The sequence below is a fragment of the Vigna radiata genome, chromosome 5 (assembly GCF_000741045.1).
Source record: "Vigna radiata var. radiata cultivar VC1973A chromosome 5, Vradiata_ver6, whole genome shotgun sequence".
Taxonomy (NCBI): domain Eukaryota; kingdom Viridiplantae; phylum Streptophyta; class Magnoliopsida; order Fabales; family Fabaceae; genus Vigna; species Vigna radiata.
Window position 1 is genome coordinate 17,585,752 of NC_028355.1, and position 23,779 is coordinate 17,609,530.

Consider the following 23,779-nt stretch of genomic DNA (forward strand, 5'->3'; position numbering starts at 1 on the left):
ATAATTTTGTTTACATTGCATCAAATAAATTACTGTTTTTTATGATAAATTATTACGATAACCATTAAATATCTTTTTTAGATAGAACTAGGTCAAAATGAGAGTAATTAAACTGGAACAAAGAAAAAAAAGTAATTGTGAGAATAATAAATTAAATGCATATTCAAATAAGTAATTAATTTCGAATGAAAATATGTATTTAAATAAATAACTAGTTATGCATTTTGATAGAAATTTTTACAATTTTTAATTTTTAAAACATTTAAATACATTATATTTGAATTGAATTTATTATTTTTAAATGTTTTTTTAATAAATAAAATTTAAATATAGTGAACAATTTTATTTAAAAAAAAGTATTTCAATTATTATCAAATTTTAAAAAAATACTTAAATATCAAATCATTGTTAAAAATTTTAAAAATATAATATTAATCATATTTTGTAGTTGATATTTATTGATATTACTCTTTTATAAAGTTGATTTTTTTTCATTTTTATATTTTCAAACTTTTTTTTGGGAAAATATTTTTAAATTATGAAATGTTAGATTGAATCAAATGCAAGTAAGGCGATGTCAAGTTAAATTTATATAATGTTAGATTAAAATAGTCTAAGTCAAAACTGAATTAAGTTTAGTCAATTTAAGTCTAATTTAAACTAAGTAGACTCAGACATCGGTAGAATCAAGATGACCTAATTGACATGTAAATTGAGGTATTTAAATTAAAAGCTTGTGTGTTTGAACATTTACAATGGGGAGTGAAACATTTTTTTTACGTGTGGAAAATAAACATACTTGACAATAAACAACTTTAGAGTGTTTTCCTTGCCATCACTTCAACTCTCTCTCTCTCTCTCTCCCTCTCTTTACAACTAGAGTAATCATAAACAACCTCATTTTGAGTTTTTAGTAAGAAATATTGTCGTGAGACAATTGACAGTCATGTGCGAGGGTTATATAAACAAACACTTGTTCCAACTGTTGAATCATCACCTCACCATCTTATGGAGTCGAGTTTGGAAATAGTAGGAAGAACTTGAGGTCCTTTATTACGTAATCCCACCAACCTTACTATCGTAACTACTCTCAAGGTTTTTCCCATCACCACCAAGTTATCACATATAGTTCCTTGCCACTAAACTTATCACCATTAATTCCACCTCTAGATCAAACTATAGGCTTATCACCACCAAGGTCACCACCTTCATGTCTGCCTCCATGACCATTGGATCTACCACCTCTTGATTCACATCCACCAAGTTGATCATGTTTGTGATTATCTTTATAATCGTTGGCTTCGCTGTAGGTTTATCACATTCGTTATAGAAAAAGTTGTAGGGAAGTGAGAACAATATTTTATTATTTATAAGAAAAAAATGTAATTATATACATATATGGAGACATTTGATTTTTCACATTAAAAATACTTTAATATTAATTGTCACTGATGATGTTTTCTTATATAATAAGGATAAAATTAATACATATTTTAAAATATGAATGAAATTTAATTTTGGTCAATAATTTCAGAATAATAAACATACTTAACCAAAATATTTAAAATATTTATGCTATAAATTTTTTTATTTAATAAAATTGAGGTTTGTAAATTTTGAAATTCAATACACTACTAGAATAAAATCACACAAAAAAAAAATATAAAATTAAGGTTGTGATAAAAGATAAAAATATTTTGTGAATATAAGTAAATTACGTAAACCTTTAACAAGTTAAATAAAGAGCAAATAGAAAAATTGTACAATAAAAGATAATGAAACAAATCGAACCATGCATATACTATTGTTTTGTTACTTAATAAATAGAGTGTTTTAATAATTTAAAATATGTAGAAATGTTATAATAAATTAAAAATTATGTATATTTACACTCATTCTAAATCAATAGTTACTTTTAAAACATTTTTATTTTCACCTAAACTTAACGGTTAGAAAGTAAATCCAATAGTGTATATGCATAGTCATAACTCTCATTCTTTCATAAAATGATTTATGATACAAAAGGAATTGCAAAAGAAAAGGTTTCTATTAAATTTATGCTCACTTAATTTGTATCTTGCACGAAATTTGGTGGAAAAACACAAACAACATTATATGGAGAAAGCAAGAATGTAATGCCACGTGTGCTTTCTCCTCATTCTAGGCATTGTCACACATGTTGTGGTTGTAATTAAAAAAGAGAATGACTACATAAATTTTGTGCCAATTTGTTATGTGATCTTTGAAGAGAAGCACAGCTTGTGATTTGGAGCTTCATTCATGGTGAGAGACAAAAAAAAACACTACTTAACACCAGAGAAACCAAACTAATGTAGTTTTAATGTCCTTTTCAACTTTAGTGTGACAAAGATTATTGCTAATTGAACTCACTACACTTTAATCACCGGAATGTCTCTTGTTTAATATGTTCTTTTAATTTGCTATGGGTAAATTTAATAAATGAAAAGAAAAGGGTTTTCTGTAATGTGATACTTTTATGAAAAAGTTGTATATTCATGTTGTTTAACATGTCTACCAACATACTTTAATGACATTTGTTGTAATCTATAGCTCTAATGAAATATAATAATACTATTATTATATACCAAATGTCATGTTATTAGTTAGCTTTTTACGTTTAATGATAGTGATATTTATTAGTATTTATGTGATTTAAATGAATGTAATGTTTTAATTGTATCATTTGGATCACTGGTATAATTCAAAGCTTCGTTACATTTTACTTACAAAGACAAATCATTATAAGTTCATGATCATATGGATGTATTCACATTGATATAGTTAATTTCTTTATGTGTGATTATTGATGATCTCGTTAATTTAAAGAGTGTTAAAAAATAACTTTTTTCATTATTGTTTTAAAAATGATAATGTTTCGTATTTTGTATGTTCAAAATGATGTTCCATTTATTAATGTCTTAATGATTTAGTTTTTTTTTTCAATAATAAATTACTCTTCTAATTATATATATTTTTCTACACAATGTTCTCTCACGTTGATATTTTCTTTTTTAAATAAATGTAAACATTAGCAAATTTGATTAAAGGATGTCTTTTGTTCACAATGGAAACAATTTGTATAATTTGATTAAAGAATGTTTTTGTTCATAATGGAAACAATTTGTATAATTAATAATAATAATAATAATTTTTTCTCTTATTTATAATACATCAAGTTTTCATTAATGTCACTTATAGTTAAAGATGACAAAAATATTTGTATTAACATATATTTGTAAATACTTAATATTAGTGAGAATGATATGTAACAAATATTTTAATACTCGTTTGTAAATGAATTGAGTATTATATTATATCTACAAATATATATTGTCCAAAAAAATAAAAATAAATTTTAACTTATATTTAATTTGTATTATATATTTATATTTTGGTCTCTTGTCTCTTTTGTGTTTGGTTTTTTTTGTGATTGAATGTTATGTCAATTGTTCAATAATGTGATTTTAAATGATGTGATATATGAACACTCTAATTGAATTTCATTTGGTTTGGAAAAAATTCATAGGGTGAAAATTTTAATGGTGGTTTCAACTAAGTGATGTATTGATGTAGGGACTTAATCTTAGAAGTTATCTTGATGTCAATAATCCTTCATCTGAAGTAGATAAGGGGACTATGTGGTGAGGAGTAACAGAAAATTCTAGTTCATGGTCCAGTGTTCTTTGTCCATAGGTGGTAGACGAATTAATCTTATGTGGTAGCTTGGGAGACAATTGTTTAACCACTACAAGTGCTAAACTTGCCATAGTCTAACATCAATATATCTATCTAGATGAGTTTACATGGGTCAATAACATGATTATGATGTTTTGGAATGTAATGGAATGTATAAAGTACATCTTATGTGCAATAAATATTTATTATTGTTATTATTAGCTCACCATTCTTTTGTGTTTTGTTGTTTGTTTGTATATGTTGTTTTTGGTAATCATTTGGTGGGTGCGAGCAAGATGAAGACATGTCTCGGAAATAAGTCTTAAGTAAAGATCGTGTTGATATACATATTTTTTATTATATTTGAGAATCCTTTTATACATAGTTTTGTGATTATAATTTTGTATATAAAATTTAATTTATAATTACATTTAGATAAATATATTTATATTTTATATGTCATATTTTGTTGACTGTTATAATTCTTTAATAATGTTTTAGACTATTTAATTGAGATCTCACACACCTCTTAATTAATTTGAAATACTCAATTTTTTTTAAAAGAAAGTTTCAAAATATCATCTTACCAAGTTTATAATTTTAAAATTTTTTAATTTAATCTGAGTCAATATAACATTATATTTCTAAATAATATTTTCAGAAAAATCAGAACAAAATCAATTTTTATAGATTTATTAGAAAGTTAAAGACAAAGTTAACTCAGTACTGTCTGATATAATTTAAAATTATTTTAGTTATTGTTATATGGGAGCAAGTAGCAGATTATTTTTTTTCACGAGCAATTAATTTATGGGGATTTGTTCTTACATTTTCATATATTTCTTCCATCTCTGTGAATGTGAAAATTTCCAATATGCCTATAAAAATGACTTTTGATTATATAATTTGAAAATTATTTTTTGATATAAAAAAGTTTTCAAAGGTATAATTTGAAAACTATTTTCTATGTAAAAACTTTTCAAATTGTAAAATTTAAAAGTCATTTTTATTTTCGGGTCATGCAATTTAAAATTTGATTTTTTTGTTGACATTTGGTTGTATAATTCAAATATTATTTTTTAGTATAAAAGTAATTTTTAAATTATATAAAGAAATATTAGATGGTATAATTTGATAATGTCTTCTTGGATTGCATAACTCGAAAGCCATTTTCTGATATTTGAATAACACAAGGAAACAATTGTTTTAATGTAAAAAAATATTTCTGAATTGCACAACTATAAATAATATTTTCCTGAACAATGATGACGTGGCAGCAAGAAAAAAAGAGACAAATTATTTTCCTGAACACAAATTTGGAAATTTTTTTCTTGTAGACAATTACTCCAATGGGGAATGATTTTTCATAGGCTTTTTGATGGGGTGCATAAATAAATTTGGTAGGGTGCAGGATGTCTTTGCCTAAAATTTCACACGAAAATTATTGGGGTACATAAAGAAATGGCCCATGTTTCTTTGTTTATTGGTTACATCTAGCGTGACCCACTTCCTAGTAGGCCGAATCTAACGAAAAATCCCATCTTTTTATTTTTTCGTTTTTGGGTGGGCACTCACACTTATAGTGTGCCTCGTACCAGTTCGCACAGTGAAAGAAGGCATTGTTTGTGATTGAAATGGAGAGCGATGTGGAAGAATCTCTGCGGAAGAGGCCCAGAAAATATCCTTTCTCCGCCGATTCATCCTCTCGCAAGGTTTGTCTGTCTGTCTCTCTCTATAGTTACGAAACTGTGTTCTAACTTCCAAGTATTGCTTGTGCATAACTGTAAATATGACCCAGTGACTATAAAACCTAGTTTAGTGTCTATTCATCTGAATTTCACTATAATCGCAATTATACATAGGACTATATCTCATTGTAGAGCGTTCGGGAACGATATGCTTGTTTGCTTCATCTTACTTAGTATAGGTTATCTGATAGGTTCGTGATTTCCTTCCCTAACGAAATCGTGAGGTTATTGATATAAAGTGGTTTTCTGACGTGTTAGGTTGATTTAATTTTACAAAGATAAGTTCGCGTAAAGTTTGGGGTTAACGATCATCTGAGAGTTTATCCGGGGTGGGTTTTTCAAGTGTAATTACTGACTAGTTACTTGTAAATTATAATTGTGACTTTGTTTTACGCGTTTTGATGCTATTGAGTTGATTTTTTTATTTATTTTTTGATGGTTCTTGATTAATAATTTAATTTTTCTTTTCTTTATGAACTGATTATTATTGAATAATGCAGCAGTTTGAACAATATCCTGGACGGCCGTTTGCAATAATTGGGGAAGTGGTAATGATTCTCACTTTCATGAGATTAAGTTTTAAATTGGATGAACATTTGAAGAAGATTTTGTTAATTTTCTTTTTGGATTCCTTTCCACTGACATCTTTGTTTATACTATCTGATTGTTGACTTGCTTGAGCATGAATAAGGGAAAAAACACACAGATGCAGTGCCAAAATGATTCTTTCCATTTCATTCTTCTTTATTAGAGTAAAAATGCGAAATGGATATGGTAGGTCTAGAAGTTTCATCCCTCTGCAGTAAATGTCTGGCCACTGGTGGGATTGGTTTTCTAATAGTTTTGGTGGTCTTTGACTTGTAGCTAATCACATTAGCTAATAGTGCACTATTGTGGTGCTATGGTGGGGTAATGAAGGAGAGGCTGAGAGCAGCCTCGTGATGCCATGGGATTTAAATAATGAAGTGGTTTTTAGTAGTGGTGAAGGCTTTAACAATAAATTTTTTTTTTTGTGCAACATAGCAGTTGTACCACATTATAGGTTACAATATCCTATTTTTACCCCTTAAATAATATTGTATGGGAGTGTTAATGTTGTGATTTCTCCCCCTTATTCTAATGCATTTTTTCTTTAGAAATGTAACAGAACTTGAATCCCTTCTCCTTTAGCCATTCCCCAAGAAATTACTTGCACTTTACAGGACGTTTTTTTGTTCTTTTCTTTCTTATTCCTTCAGACTTCTTAGTTCACATTATGCTAATTTGTTATTTTTTCTGTATATTCATTTTACAATCATTCATTTTCTTTTTTACTTATCACTCGTAGAATTCGAGCTTAAGGCCTAACTCAACTCCTAATTGGTGTGTAAGATAAGGATCACCCAAGATTTGTAAGGATTATGGTAGCCATATTTCTAGTTGGTGTGAGATCTCAACCCCATCACACTCACCCAAGACTAAACATCCAGAGTTTAGCAAATATTGGTGATCCAATAATGGATCTTGTTATTTAGAGTCTAACATAACCTGATGGTAGCTTTGTAAGGTGAGGACTGTCCTAGCCTTAAAAGGATTACTATGGCCATTTTTTGGTTGATTGATGATCTCAATTCTAACCTTCATGCCAAGACTATACATCTGGAACATGGACAAATGTGGTGACCCAATAATAACGACGTTTAACTAATAATTGGCATTTAAGATGCAAACATACATTGGTAGCCTAATAATCAATCTATGCGGGATGGACTTCTATACTATTTTATGGTTTGGGCTTAACTGAAATCTCAAATCCATGTCTTTAAGGGGAGCATCTCTCAATCCTTATTAAGAATACATTAATTATGTTTCTAATCGATGAGAAATTTCAACAACTACTATGCTCATAATATATGTGAGTAAACTATTATTTAATGTGAATTTCTTCATTTTTGGTCTGAATATTTATATGTAGTATATTTTTATTGTTTTTGTAATTATAATACTTAAACTAGTGTTCATCCTACTTGGAGATTACACATTGACTAGAGATACGAAGCATTTATAGTATATAAATGAGTGTAAACCTCATCTTGTAAACTGATTTTGTAGGATTGAGTTAGACTTAAAATCTAATTTTAAAAATTATTAATGATTAAAAAATAATAAATAAGTACCTATGTTCTCAAGAGAACAGTTAGCTCAACTGAACACAATAGCTAGGCTACTTGGAAGAGTAGTAATTAAATTTTCCAATTTCTATTCAAGGGAAAGAATAGCTATGTCATGAAGCCATTTTTTGGCTTTGTAGCTATTATTTTAATGGAAAAGAAACATTTGTTGCTTTATCTTATTTCCTGATCTCAAGGTCATCAGCGGAAGGGAAATGAATGTGCTTTATTCCCTGCATTTGTTTTGGTTGACTCAACATAAAGCTAGGGTATGTTGACATAATTGTATATTTTGAGAGTTTGGTTTTAGAGGGAAAGGAAGAAAAGGGATTTTTTTTAATAAATGTTCTCTAATTTGACAGTTGTTTAGAATTAAAAAAATAAAATAATAGATTAACAGAAACTTAATGTCCTGGTCTTTTGTTTATTTTAAAATTGTTAAAAAAATTTCGTAATTTAAAAATAAACAATTTGCTCGTCTTTCCCTCTAAAATTCCTCTCCTAAACATACCCTTAACGATTTCTGTTTGATAGAACACAGTGATTAAGAAATGCATAGCAGTGTTAAGCGGTATACTAATGGCTTTGAAGACAAAATTTACATGATGTTAGTGAGCATTTTAGCATATTCAATGTTTTAAAATTAAACTTAGGAAAATTTATGAAAGTTACATAGTTCTCTGATTCTATGTATTGCCAGTACCTTTTCTTTGCTGAAACTAAAGCTGAATTCTCTTTTTTGTCAGAATTTTATGCAAGATGATGATAATCGATTGGAGATTACCCGAACTAGATGTAAGTCTATTATCTCATCGGTTTTATTTCTATTTTCTACATTACATGTCAGTTATTCTATTATTTCAATGACAGTTGGAAGTTTGCTTAAAAGACATGGGGATTTGACAGAACGTCTTGCCAGGTAAATCACTCTTGAAGATGCTGATGGCTTCTTTCTGTAGTACAATTTGTCATTGGAAAGTCATCAATGTGCAGACACTTGAACTGCAAATTAATATGTATAGTATTATCATGCTGATGCGTAACTTTGTATGCTGTGCCATTTTTTACTTTATTGTTTACTTGTATACCAGTGGGTGGGATAGGATTATAAATATATTTCATGTATTCAATGAGGAAACGATTGAATTTCTTGGTCTTTTTACGTGAACATGCATGAATTAAGTTTGTGGTTGATAAGAGGGAAATTGGGAAGAATTTAGATAACTAGAGTGGATATTCACAATTCTGTCCTTTTTTTAATTGTCCTAGTATTTTTAAATTTTTTTGGCATTTGTATATGTATAAAATAAAGCAATGATTTTTTATATCTCAAACCTCTAATCTATAGTGATTGTCTCACTAGGCACTGTCTTTTTCTTACTTTTTTTGGGCTGATTGCTAAATGCTATATGGGTTTGATACTGTGACTGACATGCAAAGTCAGACCTTTTGTTGCAATGAGATGTTGACATCATAGCATGTGTGAACATTCCAGATCATTAGTAAGAAGGATCTCTTCTATTTTTCATTTTTCTTTATAGATGTCTTATGCGTAGTGTCTAGCATGTTTTGAAAACGCTGTTCATGCAATCAAGGTGCATTTTAGTNACTAGAAGATGTTTAGGTCTCTTCTCTCTTCCTCAGTCAGTATCTTAGTGCATTCTATGATACTCTTAATACTGTGCTTTCATGGCATCCATTAGTTGTTGTATGCTGTGGTAACAATCTTTTTAATATTGGGTTTGCAGGGATTCGGACAAGATAATATTTGAGCGTCTACAGAAAGAGTTTGAAGCTGCACGAGCTTCTCAAACTGAAGGTAGCTTTGACTTTGGTCTTTGGAGATGAATTCTTTAATAAATTAGCAGTAGATGTTATATGGATCTGCCTGGTCTCAATTTTTGTCATTTATTTCCTTTGTTGTACTCTAGTGTAGCTGATATGATTTTTTACCTTTTGAAATGGTTCTTTTTTTGCCTTTTCAGTTTACTGTTTTTTGTTCAGTTATATAAACCTTCCAAATTTTTTGGTTTTTCATATGTATGCATCCATTCAATATTTTCTAATCCCTAAAGTTAAAAACTATTTTTCTTTTTATCATAGTAAGATTGATAATGAAGTGATATATGAGAAGCAAATGCTAATCATATGAAATATTTTCCTGTGAAATATTAATTTGTTTCTGTTAGAATAATTTAATATTATCTTCTGAGCAAAAAAGCTGTTTTCTGTTGTATCCATCTGTAACCTAGTAAGGAGTTTCTTTTTCTATTTCCCAGGACTTAATTAGTGCAAATGTTGACATTAATTTAGGCATTCAGTTATAGAAAGGGTATCGTGTGGCCCTCCTCATAAATTTGACATTAATTATGTCCTATTATGGATAGTAGCACCAATCTAACCCCTCAATCAGATTATGATTTGTTGCTTCAATTTAGTCTTTTTTAAATCAGAAGCTCCATCAACAGTCTTCTCACAGTCTGCACACAAAAGGTTGACTTTAATATTGGTTTTCTTGATTGAGGAGCTAAGTTAATGTCAACTTTCTATGGAGGATCAGAGTGATATTTTTTCCTGCATCATATATGGAAATGTAGTTGTTTATATTATCTCATGTGTATGACAAGCCTTTGTGCCAGAGGAGACAAAGTACTGACTGGATTGGGTTGAAATAGGGTAACCTTTAAACATGGAATATAAATTGCAATAAGATTTTTCAGTGCCTTTGGCCCAACCCTGCATAAACATAAGTTGATCTTGTTGTTACCTATCTATTGTTTGAAATATTACTGTTAAAATGTCAAAATATTCACAATATATTTTATACCAGTAAGAATTAAATTGGGTCCTAATGAAATAAAAAATCTTATACATGGAATAAGAAAAGGGAACTGATCAGAATAAACGTCCTATAACTTAAAACATTTTAAATAGAGAAGAATATTAAGTCGTTAATCTTGGTTCAGTTGCCAATATATATTCTTTGACATCTGAGATACTGACAAACGTCTTTTGTTCATTCATTTCTGTATAGATGTCCAGAAAATTCTTTGTAACCACCATTTTTTTTTCTTGTAGAGATATGTTTAGATGGGGATGCGTGGAACGATGGTCTACTAGCTACAATAAGAGAGCGGGTATTAATTATTGATTGCTACCTTTTTTATTTCACTTGTTCTGATATTTGGTGGTCTCTATAATTATCAATTCTTTTCAGTTTCACTTTCGTTGTTTGCGCACTATCAGGTGCATATGGAGTCAGACAGAAAAGCAATGCATGGGGATGCTGACATATTGTCATGTCCTCATGAAAAAATTACATATAAAATCGGAAACAAGGTAATATTACATGGCTGCACCTGCCTTTCATTGCAAATGATTTGTTTTTCAGTAAAAGATATTATACTTGTAAATGTTTTAGCATTGATTTCAAAGATTCTATACATTACCCCAAGAAGGGAAAAAAAGGCACAAGTGACAAAGTAACAGATTAGAAGTTCGGGGTCAATTATATTTCAATTGTCTAAGGGAGAGAACCAGAAAACTGAAGTGCTTAAGAGGAGTCGGGGTGTGTTTTATGCCATGTTTAGAAACTACGAGTTTTGATTTCTGCAATCATGTAGTGAGGATGGATGGAGTGGAACACTTTCATTTTCATTTGTTTCTCTATTAACTTGTTATGGGATTGGAAGTTATTTATGGCATCTCCTTGATACTGTGCTCATGGATTTTCATGTTAGTCACCTTTATGATGTTCAGTGTCCGGCTTCCTTTCTACATTCTTTGATTGTGTTTCTTGTCATATCTTGATGTTCCTTGTGTTATTAACAACTTAATTGTTGCTCTGTCCGATTGTTTGAGATTGTGTATAGAATAGTTCGTATTCTTTCTTAACTTTCTCATCAGCTCATCATCTTTTAAATATTGGAATTTGGCTGTGTATGTTAGCAGGTAATTTGCTGTTTGGAAGGAGCAAGAATTGGTGTACAGTATGAAACATCGTATGCTGGTAATTGGCAATCAAATTTCTCTTGAATAACTTTTCTCAAGCATTACCATACTATTTAGCTCATAAGATTACATAAATAACAAGATAGAGGCTGGACCTTTTATATTTGCCCCCTCCTTCCGTTTTGTTTTTTCCTTTGCCATTAGATGATGATAAGTGATATAGTCTGTTCATTTATTGACAGGTGAACCTTGTGAATTTTACCATTGTGTGCTGGAGAGTAAATCATTTCTTGAAAAGATGACTGTCCTTGAACACACCGTTCCATTTTTCCTGCCAATACGTGAAATAGAAAATGATCTCCTTTCATCCAATGCAATGGTAAAGGCATTTATATATATTTCCTTTACACTGTATTTCAATTTTCATTTTCTAATAACCATTGTTTTATTGATTTGCTTTCAGAAATTCATAGATCATGTTGGAGATCTATTGCAGGCTTTTGTGGATAGACGGGAACAGGTAGATTGTTCATGTATGTAATCATTATGAGAGTATGAATGGTTTAAATACCAATATTTTGTCTTCACTATCTACATGAATTTGTTTTTTTTTATGTGCAAAGGTTTACGGTTACAATTGTGCAAAGCAAGTACTTTCTAACTATTATGCATCTATATGTCCAGAAATATCTTATTAAGACTTGGTTTACCCCTGCTCTGAAAACTGGATTTTGGACAAATATATTTACTTGTATTATTTTATACACTGTCGCTAAAGGACATGTCATTGTTAGTTCGGATTCTCCAATCACTATCTCCTGTATCAATGAGGCGTGTACTTTTCAGACGATCCCCCTCTCACTTATTTTTTCTGGAAAATTGTGAAATTTTTTATTCCAGGTTGCAGTACTTCTTTCAATCCCATTTAAAAACATTGGTTGTGAAATATATCAAACTCGTTTTCTTGTAGGATTTACGCCTTTCCTCTTATTCATCAAAGAATAGTTAAATAGAAAAGGCTGAAGCTAAAATACTTTCTTTCTCAGCATGCAAAAGGTTTATTCAAAATTGTTCTAATAAAGGCTTGGAATGGTATTTAAACCATTCAAATTGTCCCAATCGCATGAAGTTGGAAATGCACAAAATTTCCAGTGTCTTTTGTCCCGTGTGTGTGAGGACTATTTATGATTGAATAATGTCTGCATTAGAGTTAAACGTTGGGTTTGTAAAAGAATTTGACATGTGTCCCAGAATATTTGAAGAATTTAATCAGAATGCTTTATAGTGTAACTGTTTTACTTAGTCATTCATTAGTGGTTTGTATGTACAGTGACATTGTTGGTTTTGTAATAATTAATAATTTAGAAGTCATATTTAGGCTGATTTTTAATTAGCTGACAATGTAAAAAATCTTGACATTGATAGTACATGAAAACAAGTTGGGTTCTAAATAGAAGCTTAATTTTATTTTCTCTATTAGTTTTATTTACTATTTCTACTATTAAGATTAGAACATGGACCAAGTACGTACAAAAACATAAATCTATCAATCATTATTTGAAATTTGAGAAATCTCTGCAATGATAAAGAACCTTTGCTTGTGAGTTCTATGTAATATTCTGATACAAAAAACACGCATCTTTGTTTGTCTCTTGTGAATATCATGCAGGTCAGACTTATAAAGGAACTTTATGGAAATCAAATTAGAGAGCTGTATCATAGCCTTCCTTACCATATGATCGAACTTGTATTGGATGATTCTGATTGGTTAGTATCTTGTATTAATCTTGTTTTTCAGAAACATTTTTCTTCAAAGTTTTCGTAGCACTTAATATATATATATATATATATATATATATATATATATATATATATATATATATATATATATATATATATATATATATATATGAAAGGAACATTTGTAGTTTTTACAATTTTGATTTGTTTGCACCTTAATTAAGAAAGTTCATTTGTTTTATTTAAAATTTATTAACATTTCTTTCTGAGTCAAGTTTATTATTAAAATTTCTTGCCATGAAATTGGATATACATGCAAAGAGAAAAACTAACAAGAGGTTAAGATATATTCTGTGCTCAATCAATTTTCTTTTTTGTTTCAGCAAGGTGACAGTCAGCCTTCGATATGCTGATCTGATTTCGGTGCTCCCAACTCGAATATCAGTGCTAGCCTGGCCAATATTCAATAAAAATACTACAGCAACTTTGAACAGGAAGGAAGATGGACTCTCTGGAAGTCATTCTACTCCAATTCGCTTAACCTATGCAGAAGATGCCTTACGAACCATGAGTTTACCAGAAGGTGCATTAACTTTATTTCTTTTCTTAAAGCAGTTTTCTGTTGCATGTAAGCACATGATAATAAGTTAAAAATAAATCCTTTTACGTTGAAAACATGGAAGTCATTCAATCCTCTGACTTTGTAAGTAATTTAAAATATTTAACAGTGCATTTCATGATTTTGTACCATGTAGTTTTTGGACACACAATAGACAGTTAATTTGTTAGAACATATTTATTTTTGGCTTTTTTTCATCAGCTGTTCATGTCCTTGTCGGATATGTGCAGCTAGGTGAAGCTATCACAGGAATGAGTTCAGATTCTCAAATTGTTTTGCACTGCAAGTGCTTTTATTTTTATGGAAGTTTCGCCCAAGTTTATTTTACAAGCCTGCTTCCTGTTCTTATAATTGTGATGCGTATTTCTTCACTGCTCTACTGATAGTTCTCTCTCTATACTGACCTTTTTATACATTGCTTCCATTCCAGCATACGCAGAGATTGTATTAAACTTACCACAAGCGCTTCAGCAGACGTATCATCAAAAGGCTACCACTTAGTATAGATTCCTCTGTAAAAATTCTTGGTAGAGATGTTAAATATTAGAAAAAGTAACTTCAAAATTGTTACCTCACAGGATGAGTTCATTTTTCTGCACTGTTGTCAGTTAGCATTTGTCTTTGCCCCTTGTGGCCTTGTTCCTTCAATGCCTACTCCTGTGTCTTGTATAATTTACTACGACAGAGCTAGGTTCATCTTTTCAAACTGTTGTCATTTGTCTTTTTTGGTTTATCATAATTCAATATATGTAAAAGTTAGTTTCATTTAAGTTCCATCTTTCATACAAGTACGAACGCTTGCTAATCATTCAAGTTCCATCTTCATTATGAAGTAAATGGCATAGTGCAATACTGCTATGCTTGCGGACGAAGTGCATGAGAGGGACTGCATGACGATGCGTTGTAATGCCAAAACTTCATATTGATATTTAATTTTGAATTGGTTGCTATTATCAAGTTGGTATTAGGTACTCAAAGTCCATTTTTAGTTTATGCATTTTATTTCGACATATTTTTTAGTTTTTGTGAGGATTTTTGCATTCAAAAATATAAACTCTATCAACAGCTAAAAGAACAGGCACATATTCGGAATGCATCATTGTACATAGGTGGTGCTGTTCGAATAGACTTGCGGTGTCGAAAATCTTTAAAGTGGGATACACATCGAATTTGTGAAATTATCACTTTATTCCTTGGAATCTTTATCTCCAGGTAGCCCAACAAAAAAAACGATAATTATTGTTGGCAAACTTATCCCAAACCGACAAGCGTTAGTGCTGTATGCCGACCACCAAAATTCTCTTCAAGAACGAGGAAGAAAAGAAAAATTCAGAAATTGCTACAGGGATATTCTCAGCTACATTTACCACTTTTATAAACAGCCATGGAAGGATAGATCATACCGCTGGAAGGTTTATTTCCATGTTTTAACAATTCTCTCTCCTTAAATAAAAAGGCTATCTTTTTTTTGTTATCATTATTTTAAAAAAATCTTTAGTTTTCAAAATCAACTAAACAAGGTTATCAAACATTAGGTGAAGGATGATGCAAGCTACAGATAGAGTGTGAAACCGAGGGAGAAGTTAAAAGGTGAAAACAAAACGATAAGAAAACATTTATCTTTTGTTTCTGAAGATTATTTTTAAAATTAATAGATTGCTAAGTAGCGTGAAAATGAATTAAGAATTTTTGAAACTAAAAGGAGAGAAGAGAACCAAACATGATAGATATTGGTAGTGACTAGTTTCTATTTTTTGCAGAATTTCAAACAAAGTTTAGGGCATCTCCACCTAAAACATTATAAGAGTGTTATTCCTTGCATCCATTCACATGGCTTCAGACAGGAGGAATAACTTAGCCCATAAAAAAGAAAAAGAAACGTACAGAAGGACGGACCATCTTATGCAGTGGAGTTGGGTTGGGGAATAATCTCTTTATAAGTCAGAATTAGAATCCATCTTCCTTATCTTATTTCAGATTACCACATCCCAATTCACGTTATCTTTCACATCTAATTGCTCTATCTCCACCGATCTTCTTATTTTCTTTTGTTTAATTTCAATTGTGAGGTACTGTTAGGTGCTTCCACCATCCATTGATTGTCCTTTTTATGCTGAAGACGAACGAATTAAAAAGGAACACGGAGATTGAATTCATTATTGAGCTACGATTAATATCGGAAATATATTGAGTTTTGTTCATCAGAAAAAAAAAAAATATAGAGCTTAACAGTGACCTTGATATCATTATCAATCTCAAAATAAAACGTAAGTAAATCCTATCTACCATGTTATTTGGTATCTAAAGAGCATAGCATCTCCTTTAGCTACTGACACAGATGAAAAGGAACAGTAACCATTCAAATTTTCACAAAAGGACCTTCATCCTAATATAAAGACACATTAACTTTTGTCTTCATTATATTTGTTGTTTCTGCTCTTGGACAGCACCAGAGTGACTTCTTGAAGATTGTCCAAACTTCTTAAACTGTGTAATGCTGTTGGATTGTGTCTATGTCAAGTCCTTTCAGCTTCACCACTGACTCAACATGCCCTTTCAGTGTATGAAGCTCCCTCAGTCTGTAAACCAATATAAGAAATATCTCTGTAAGACATTATCACTATTTTATAACTACCACTTCATGAAGGACAACTTACATATAATATAGCTCCTTAGGTGCTTTTATTGATGTTTTCCAATTAGAATTAGAGTTTCATCTAAGTGTAATTCCTGTAATAAAGGTTTAATGCAGATTACCAAGATGAAACTCTAATTATGATTGGAGAACAAAAAAAAATGTACTTTAGGAATTGCATTTTTTCTCTTTTTCAATAATTTCACACACAAATTTATGCCACACAATGCCACTGTAGAAGTGGAGTCAGTGGCTTACCTAGCAACCTCAGCACGTCTCTTGGCTTGTTCAGCAATTTCTGAAAGCTCTCTGTAACTGTTCTTGTCATTGAAAAGGTTGGTTGTTTCAGGTGGCTGAAGACCGTGAAGAGTTCTCTGTGCAGTTGCCCATTGTGCTTCTCTCTCTTCTTTTCCATAGTCTTTCTTTGTTGTGAAGGCAGTCTGTCATAAACAAGTTTTGAATTTTGAAGTTTCTGGTTTAAGATCAACAATGCAATTAGTAATAGTAAAGATGAACATATTACCTTGTTCTCCAAAAGATTGTCCCAAGCCTTCCCACTCAGAACGTAGCGGATTGCGAATTTAAGTATATCAAGTGGAACATATGTCACTAAACTGTAGAGCCAGATTACTCCAGCCCAACCCCATCCCATTCCCTCAATTCTTGCAAAGCCCCAGTTGGCATATACTGCTAGAAATGTTGCCACCTATCAATCATGAAGCAAATTGTTATGGCCACAGAAGAAAGCCAAACTGCCAAAATATTTTTGAACTAATCAATCACATACTGGAGTACCATGCCAATCATTGTTGCTTCCGAAAACAATAAAAGTATTGATTGAGTCCTCTATCTTTCAATGCTAAGTTTAGTTAGAGATGTGGTTATTTTTTTCAGGATGTAAATGTTTTCTAGCAACATGGTTTTAGTGCTTTAGTTTAAATTATTTTAACAATGATGGATGTGGATGTGAAGTGAGTAACATGTGCAAGATCAGGTTCTTGACAAAACACAATGACACTGCTTCAATCACACAATCAGAAGAGAAAGTAAGAAACAACTACATGTTCTAGGTTGCTGATAATAGGAGATTCAAGATTACCAGCTGTGCAATCATAAAAGCACTCAGTAGGAGAAGACCGGGTCTTTCGACATAAGACCAGCTGCGGGACCTTGTGACAAAAATCAGTGCTTGACTTATAATACTGACTTGTAGGTACAAAGCTGCCATCATTTCTCCGGGGCTATTTCTTATAGACCTCACACCAAACTTGTCCTGCAATTGGGAAAATTGTGCTTATGGCTCTCATAATTTTCTCCATTTGGTGGTGATAATATTAAGGAAAACCAAAACTGTAAACTATTACCGAGAAGAAATTGGTATCCTTAATGAGCCAGAAAAATACCACTGTCATTAGTGCCAAGTAACTACCTAGCACAACACCAGTGGCAAATATCTCCCTCAGCTTCCAGCTGTCTGGCAGTGGAGATGGTTTCACTCGATCCTTGGAAATTGTCATGATGGTACCTATGCAATAGGGGTGAAGAGAATCAAATTAAACTCTTTTTTCACAGAATAGTCTATATAAACAGCCCGAAGGTTAAATAAGTGTTATCTTACCATCGTTTAGTATTGCAATAATCAACACCATGAAGGGTGCAAAATCAAATTTCCAAATCAATGCAATAAACATGAAACCGAACTGCCACAGAGAAGTAGATCACATAAATTACATGAACCATGTATATATATGTGTTTGTAAAAATGTTGACATGTTTTTTGAATTAACATTTTCTGCACTTACCACTATACGAATGGTGATTGACACTGCATAGATCTGCCATAACCAACACTTCCCTGTTAGGTTGTTAAGATATTAAATAAATTCAAGCAATCAAATTATGCATTCAAGGAAACTAACAGTATAATTCTTCATCCTTTGGAAAATTGCCCTGCTGGTCAGCACTGCACTAATAATGACACTCAGACCAGGTTCAGTGAGGACAATGTCAGAAGCACTTCTAGCAGCATCTGTCGCGTCAGCAACAGCAATTCCAATGTCTGCTTTCTTTAATGCAGGGGCATCGTTGACACCATCACCTGTCATTCCACATATATGCTTCCTCTCTTGCAGCCTCTTAACGATTTCATATTTGTGTTCTGCCATGTCATAGTGAGAAGAAAAAATGAATAAAATGTTGTTTGATTTGAAACATGTCACCATCAAGGTTAGTATTGTTAAAGAAAGTAGTACGTAGTCCCATCCCATGTCACCAGCTTGCAGAGAAGCCATGATCGTTGAACAAGAAAAAGGATGTCTAAAATGGATTTAAACAAAAAAATGTGTGACGGTGTGATGCTATCAAGTACCATGATGATGGTTATTATCCATGACAAGGACCTACCAGGAAATACTCCAGCAAATCCATCAGCTTTCTCAATCAATTCATCAACTGGAAGAGCCGAAACAGAAGCATCCTTGCTTTGTCCAAGTAATGAAGAAGATGGGTACATGTTTGTTCCCATCCCAAGCCTTCTGCCAGTTTCCTTGGCAATGGCAAGCTGATCACCTAGAGAACAAGAAGCCCACAAACAGTTTCTAAGCTACATGATTTCATTTTTAGCATGAAACATGAACTACAGGAAAGAATGGTCTCCCTTCAATCTTACCAGTAATCATCTTAACATTCACACCAAGGTTCAGAGCTCTTGTGATGGTTTCCGCACTGTCGTGTCTTGGAGGATCGAAAAGTGGTAGCAGACCAACAAACTGCCACGGTGCACCAGGACTATCCTTGTTTTTCTCAGGTATCTCCTGTTATGCAGAGACCATGCAAACAGCAATAGATGAAGGGCATTGTAATAGTTAATAGGTTGGAGAAGAAAAATGTTAGATATCAGCTTTGCTAACCTGTTTAGCAACACCCAATGAACGGAGTCCACGCTCAGCAAACTTGTCAATCACTCCATGAACCCTCTTTCTGACATCCTCTTTGCAGTTGCAGAGGTTCAATATCTAAGCCAGGAAAAAGAAGTACATTGTTCATCTAAAATGTTTACAAATAAGTGTTAAGGTAACAGAACACATATTTACCTGCTCAGGAGCACCTTTGCTAGATCGGTGCCAATTTCCATCAGAATCAATGTAAGTCAGAGCAGTCCTCTTGTCCACAGGATTGAATGGAAGAAAGTGGACCTCTCTGATACCAGCTCGTGCCTGAAAAATTCACAGTAGAATAAGTTAAATTAATATTTCTTTTATCTTCCTTTATCCCAATTGATAGTGAGCATTGTTTCGACATATTTACCTCCTTTGGATCAGCAAGCATCCCAACAATTGCAGCATCTATAGCATCTTGATTCTCAGTCCTAGAAGCCCTGGCTGCAAGAAGGATAACGTAATCCTTCTCAATACCCTTGGCAAAAACCTCAATCAGATTCTTGTCAACACTGAGCTTATTTAGGGTGAGAGTCCCAGTTTTGTCACTGCAGAGAACATCCATTCCTGCCATTTCCTCAATAGCCGTCATACGTTTTGTAATGGCACCTTGCTGTGAAAGCCTGTGAGAACCAATAGCCATAGTGACAGACAGAACAGTTGGCATGGCAATTGGAATTCCTCCAATCAAGAGAACCAACAGATTGTCAATCCCATCTCTGTATTTGCGGTGTTGTATTGGGTACATGACAATGAGCTCAATGATTATTCCAACCGCAATGGAACAAATGCAGAAGTTACCAATTGCTGTAAGGACTTTCTGGAAGTGACCAACTTGGTTTGTGCTGTCAACCAGATGAGCAGCCTTGCCAAAAAAGGTGTGCACCCCAGTGGCAATCACCACTGCTTCTATCTCACCCTTCTTCACGGTTGATCCAGAAAACACTTCATCAGAGGGATTCTTTGTCACTGGGAGAGACTCTCCTGTCAAAGCAGACTGATCAACACTCAGAGCATCACCCTCCAGAAGACGGGCATCGGCAGGAATGATATCTCCCAGTTTGATGCTGACTATGTCTCCTGGGACCAAAATTGCAGCATCTTGTTCGGTCCATCTCCCATCTCTGAGAACCTGAAATTTTTGAGTGTAGAATTGGGAGTTTGAACAGGATGAAAACAAAGAAGATGAAGAAACAGCTATCAACTCTTTTTGTTTTCCAGCTTTCAAAACACTTAATATGATTAACAAGGGAAACTGTTTGACTAAATCTGTGCTTAAAACCCGAAAATGACAAGGGAATCGAAGTGACACTTGAAAAGCTGAAAAAATGCATGTTGGATGCATGATATATGGTACAAATTTTGATGATTAGATTGAGGTTACCTTGGTCTTGGGAGCTAAACCAGCCATGAGTGCAGCAGCAGCATTACCAGCATTGTTTTCTTCGATGAAACTGATGGTGGAGTTAATGAACAAGAGAGCAATAATACCAACGAAATCTTGCCAATCCGGTGGCCTTCCTCCACCATTGGCCAGAGCAATGGCCATTATAGCAGCAGCTTCCATAACCCATGATAAGGGGTTCCACATGAAACCCAAAAACTTCAAAATTTTGCTTTCCTGTTCATCATGCAACAACTCAGTGAGGGATGAAAACCAAACTTAACTTCTCTCTGACCCAAGAACAAACATCAACAAGACAAAAATACCTTTTTCTCTTCCAATTTGTTTGGTCCAAAAACTTGAAGCCGACTGGCTCCTTCCTCCGATGTTAGACCTGCTCTTGAACATTTCAGCTGCTCAAACACTTCCTCCACCGGAATTCGTTCCTGCAATTATGTGACGCTGTCTCGTTATTTCTCCAATTATAAAGATGGTTTACTTTGCTCCATTTTTTCAGCTTTTTAAAGCTGAATTCGTGAATAATCAATTCAAATACACCAGGAGAATTATATTGTCAGTTCTTAAAAAGATTGTTCATTTTGTGATAATTATTTTTAAAGCGGTGCTTAAAGATAATTAAAGCGGTGCTTAAATTCAGAATCATCAGGGATGCACGTCATCACAATCGGAAAAAAAAAATGAATTTTCTATAAGTTGCCTGACCCTATTGAACAAGTTACCAGTGAGAATTAAACGAGTTTTCTCTAAAATTAAGCATGCAACAAAATTTTGATATAAGAATAATTCGTATGCAAAAGAAAAAGTGCATGGAAATAGAATATGTTGACGGTGTGAGGGACACGCGTCAGAAGCTAGCTGATTCCTTTCTTTCTGTGCCACAGTAGCTGTCACTTTTTTCCTTTCAACATCTATCTCATGCTAACTAGGCATCCATATAAATAGTAAAAAAAAAAAAACAGTTATTAAACTCACGTAACGTTTTTTCACTGCAATAATTTCGTGCAATAAAAATACACGCATCAAAATTGAATTAAAAAATTAAGATATCTTTCAATGAAAAAATATTTATTCATTTATTGATCTCTGTGTATTTCTTTTGTGCAATGGTGAGATACAAACAAAGTGTTATAAACAGGCAAGATTCGGGAACGAAAGGAACTGTTAGCGTAAAAAGAGGTTTCTGGTTCACGCAGAAAAAGGTTTCACCTTTTTCCTAAATTCAGAAGTCCAATAAATAGTCATTTATATACACAGATATAACGTAAAACTCATTCTTTTACAGGTAAATAAGACAAGCAAATTTAATGATCATGAAACAAGCAACATGTAGTCACAAAGTCTCTGGAAAAATCACATAATAGTCAAAATCAATAAAGGGTCATAATTTTTTTTGAACTCTGACATAAAAGAAAGACTGAAAACGAGGAACATGTAATACAAGGTTGTAGTGCATGTTAGAAGAAAGTTAAAACATGATGGTCAGTGCTTAACGGAAGAATGAGAATGAAGAGAGATGATGTATATATGTATACCAGATCAACGTTTTCGTTTTTGATTTCCTCAAGGCTGATACCGCCCATGTTGGAAGGTGTGGAGTGGTGGTGGTGTTGCAATCAGAATGGAAGAAACAGAAGAATTATGAGAAGAAGAAGGAGAAAGATGTTGCAGAGGGTGCAGTGACTTATGGGGTGATATATATATATATATATATACACACACATATGAATGATGAATTTGTGTAATGTGAGTGTTTGCAATGAGGAAGAAGTAAACAAGTTGTGTAAGAGATATGTAGTGGTGGTGGGTACCACAATCCAACACTTTTATGCATTGACCTGCCATGTTGATTGATGCTATCAGGGGTAGGTTTTTTCCTTTCTTTTCCTCTTTTTTTCATCCACACTTTCTTTCCTTTTCCATATCTCATTAATTTTCCTTTCTTTCTTTCTAACACTTCTTTTTATCTTATTATCATCTATTAAATACAAAATTAACATGATTCAAAGTGTCACGTGAACACAGAAAATAAATTTATAATATATAGGCTTAAACCCTCCCTTGGTCCTAATATTTATGTGAAAATCTCAGTTCGGTTCTCAAGTTTTGAACTGTCTCAATTGAGTCATAATTTTTGTAAAAATGCACACATTTTATCCCAACCGTTAACTGATCTCAAACGGCGTTAAGTTTAGCTGATGTGGTATGCTGACGTGTTGGCTTAATCCTTTCTTGGTCCTCGTATTTGTATGAAAATCTCAGTTCGGTCCTCAAGTTTTGAACTGTCTCAATTGGGTCATAATTTTTGTAAAAATGCACACATTTTACCCCAATCGTTAACTAATCTCAAACGGCGTTAAGTTTAGCTGACGTGGTAGCCAGAGGACATGTTGACGTGTATTATTTAATTTTATGAATTATTTTTTAAAATCAGCAGTGTTTCACGTGACACCATGCCTATTATTTAGTTTATTTGAATTATGGATTTTACACAGATTATCTCGTCGGCTCAAAAAATAAAGTCATCGGAAAACTCGCATAACCAGTGCAATCAGTCTCACAGCCTTTTCTGCAAATGAACCAACTTAGTAACCTATAGGTTCATCACCAGCCTTTAAGCTATTTATTCTACTGATAGCAGAATATAACTGTTGCACAATGAGATCAGTTAGCGATTGGGGTAAAATGTGTGCATTTTTACAAAAATTATAACCCAATTGAGACAGTTCAAAACTTTAGGATCGAACTGAGATTTTCACACAAATATGAGGACCAAGAAGGGATTAAGCCAACACGTCAACATACCACGTCAGCTAAACTTAATGCCGTTTGAGATCAGTTAACGGTTGGGGTAAAATGTGTGCATTTTTACAAAAATTATGACCCAATTGAGACAATTCAA

The 23,779-nt window shown here is 32.5% G+C and overlaps 2 protein-coding genes across 6 annotated transcripts; one reads left to right on the forward strand and one right to left on the reverse strand.

The window, feature by feature from the left end:
* The first annotated feature begins 5,249 nt into the window (after positions 1-5,249).
* LOC106761835 lies at positions 5,250-14,861 on the forward strand. Of its 4 annotated transcripts, none has more exons than XM_014645402.2 (13): positions 5,252-5,408; positions 5,945-5,992; positions 8,341-8,389; positions 8,465-8,513; positions 9,343-9,413; positions 10,673-10,731; positions 10,841-10,933; positions 11,543-11,603; positions 11,788-11,924; positions 12,009-12,065; positions 13,215-13,312; positions 13,669-13,868; positions 14,335-14,861. In XM_014645402.2, the coding sequence occupies exons 1-13, from the start codon at positions 5,331-5,333 to the stop codon at positions 14,403-14,405; spliced, it is 1,071 nt and encodes a 356-aa protein (XP_014500888.1). In that variant the 5' UTR covers positions 5,252-5,330; the 3' UTR covers positions 14,406-14,861. The 4 variants fall into 4 exon arrangements, with proteins under 4 accessions (XP_022636528.1, XP_014500888.1, XP_014500890.1 ...); XM_014645404.2 differs by having other exon boundaries at positions 5,948-5,992; XM_014645403.2 differs by having other exon boundaries at positions 5,255-5,408; positions 11,546-11,603.
* A 1,190-nt stretch (positions 14,862-16,051) lies between these two features.
* Positions 16,052-22,590, reverse strand: LOC106761834 (plasma membrane ATPase 4). 2 transcript variants are annotated; one of them, XR_001375716.2, is made up of 17 exons: positions 22,413-22,590; positions 21,186-21,305; positions 20,860-21,096; positions 19,846-20,607; positions 19,632-19,754; positions 19,449-19,553; positions 19,208-19,352; positions 18,943-19,107; positions 18,459-18,697; positions 18,342-18,374; positions 18,158-18,239; positions 17,904-18,064; positions 17,639-17,812; positions 17,063-17,245; positions 16,798-16,979; positions 16,562-16,634; positions 16,052-16,483 (listed from the first exon to the last, which is right to left on the reverse strand). XR_001375716.2 is itself a non-coding variant. In XM_014645401.2 (16 exons), exons 1-16 carry the CDS (start codon positions 22,458-22,460, stop codon positions 16,387-16,389), a joined length of 2,856 nt encoding a protein of 951 aa, XP_014500887.1. In that variant the 5' UTR covers positions 22,461-22,586; the 3' UTR covers positions 16,052-16,386. The 2 variants fall into 2 exon arrangements, 1 of the variants encoding a protein (XP_014500887.1); XM_014645401.2 differs by lacking the exon at positions 16,562-16,634 and having other exon boundaries at positions 22,413-22,586.
* Between the last annotated feature and the right edge of the window lie 1,189 nt (positions 22,591-23,779).

What these genes read in the sequence shown, in the direction of transcription:
- LOC106761835 (XM_014645402.2), top strand. Translation starts at nt 5,331, where the DNA reads ATGGAGAGCGATGTGGAAGAATCTCTGCGGAAGAGGCCCAGAAAATAT. An exon ending in GGAGATTACCCGAACTAGAT is followed by an intron (nt 8,390 to 8,464) that starts GTAAGTCTATTA and finishes TTTCAATGACAG; the next exon opens with TTGGAAGTTTGCTTAAAAGA. An exon ending in TTGACAGAACGTCTTGCCAG is followed by an intron (nt 8,514 to 9,342) that starts GTAAATCACTCT and finishes TTGGGTTTGCAG; the next exon opens with GGATTCGGACAAGATAATAT.
- LOC106761834 (XM_014645401.2), bottom strand. Translation starts at nt 22,460, where the DNA reads ATGGGCGGTATCAGCCTTGAGGAAATCAAAAACGAAAACGTTGATCTG. An exon ending in AAAACGAAAACGTTGATCTG is followed by an intron (nt 21,306 to 22,412) that starts GTATACATATAT and finishes ACATAATTGCAG; the next exon opens with GAACGAATTCCGGTGGAGGA. An exon ending in ACAATCTTTTGGAGAACAAG is followed by an intron (nt 16,980 to 17,062) that starts GTAATATGTTCA and finishes TGTTTATGACAG; the next exon opens with ACTGCCTTCACAACAAAGAA.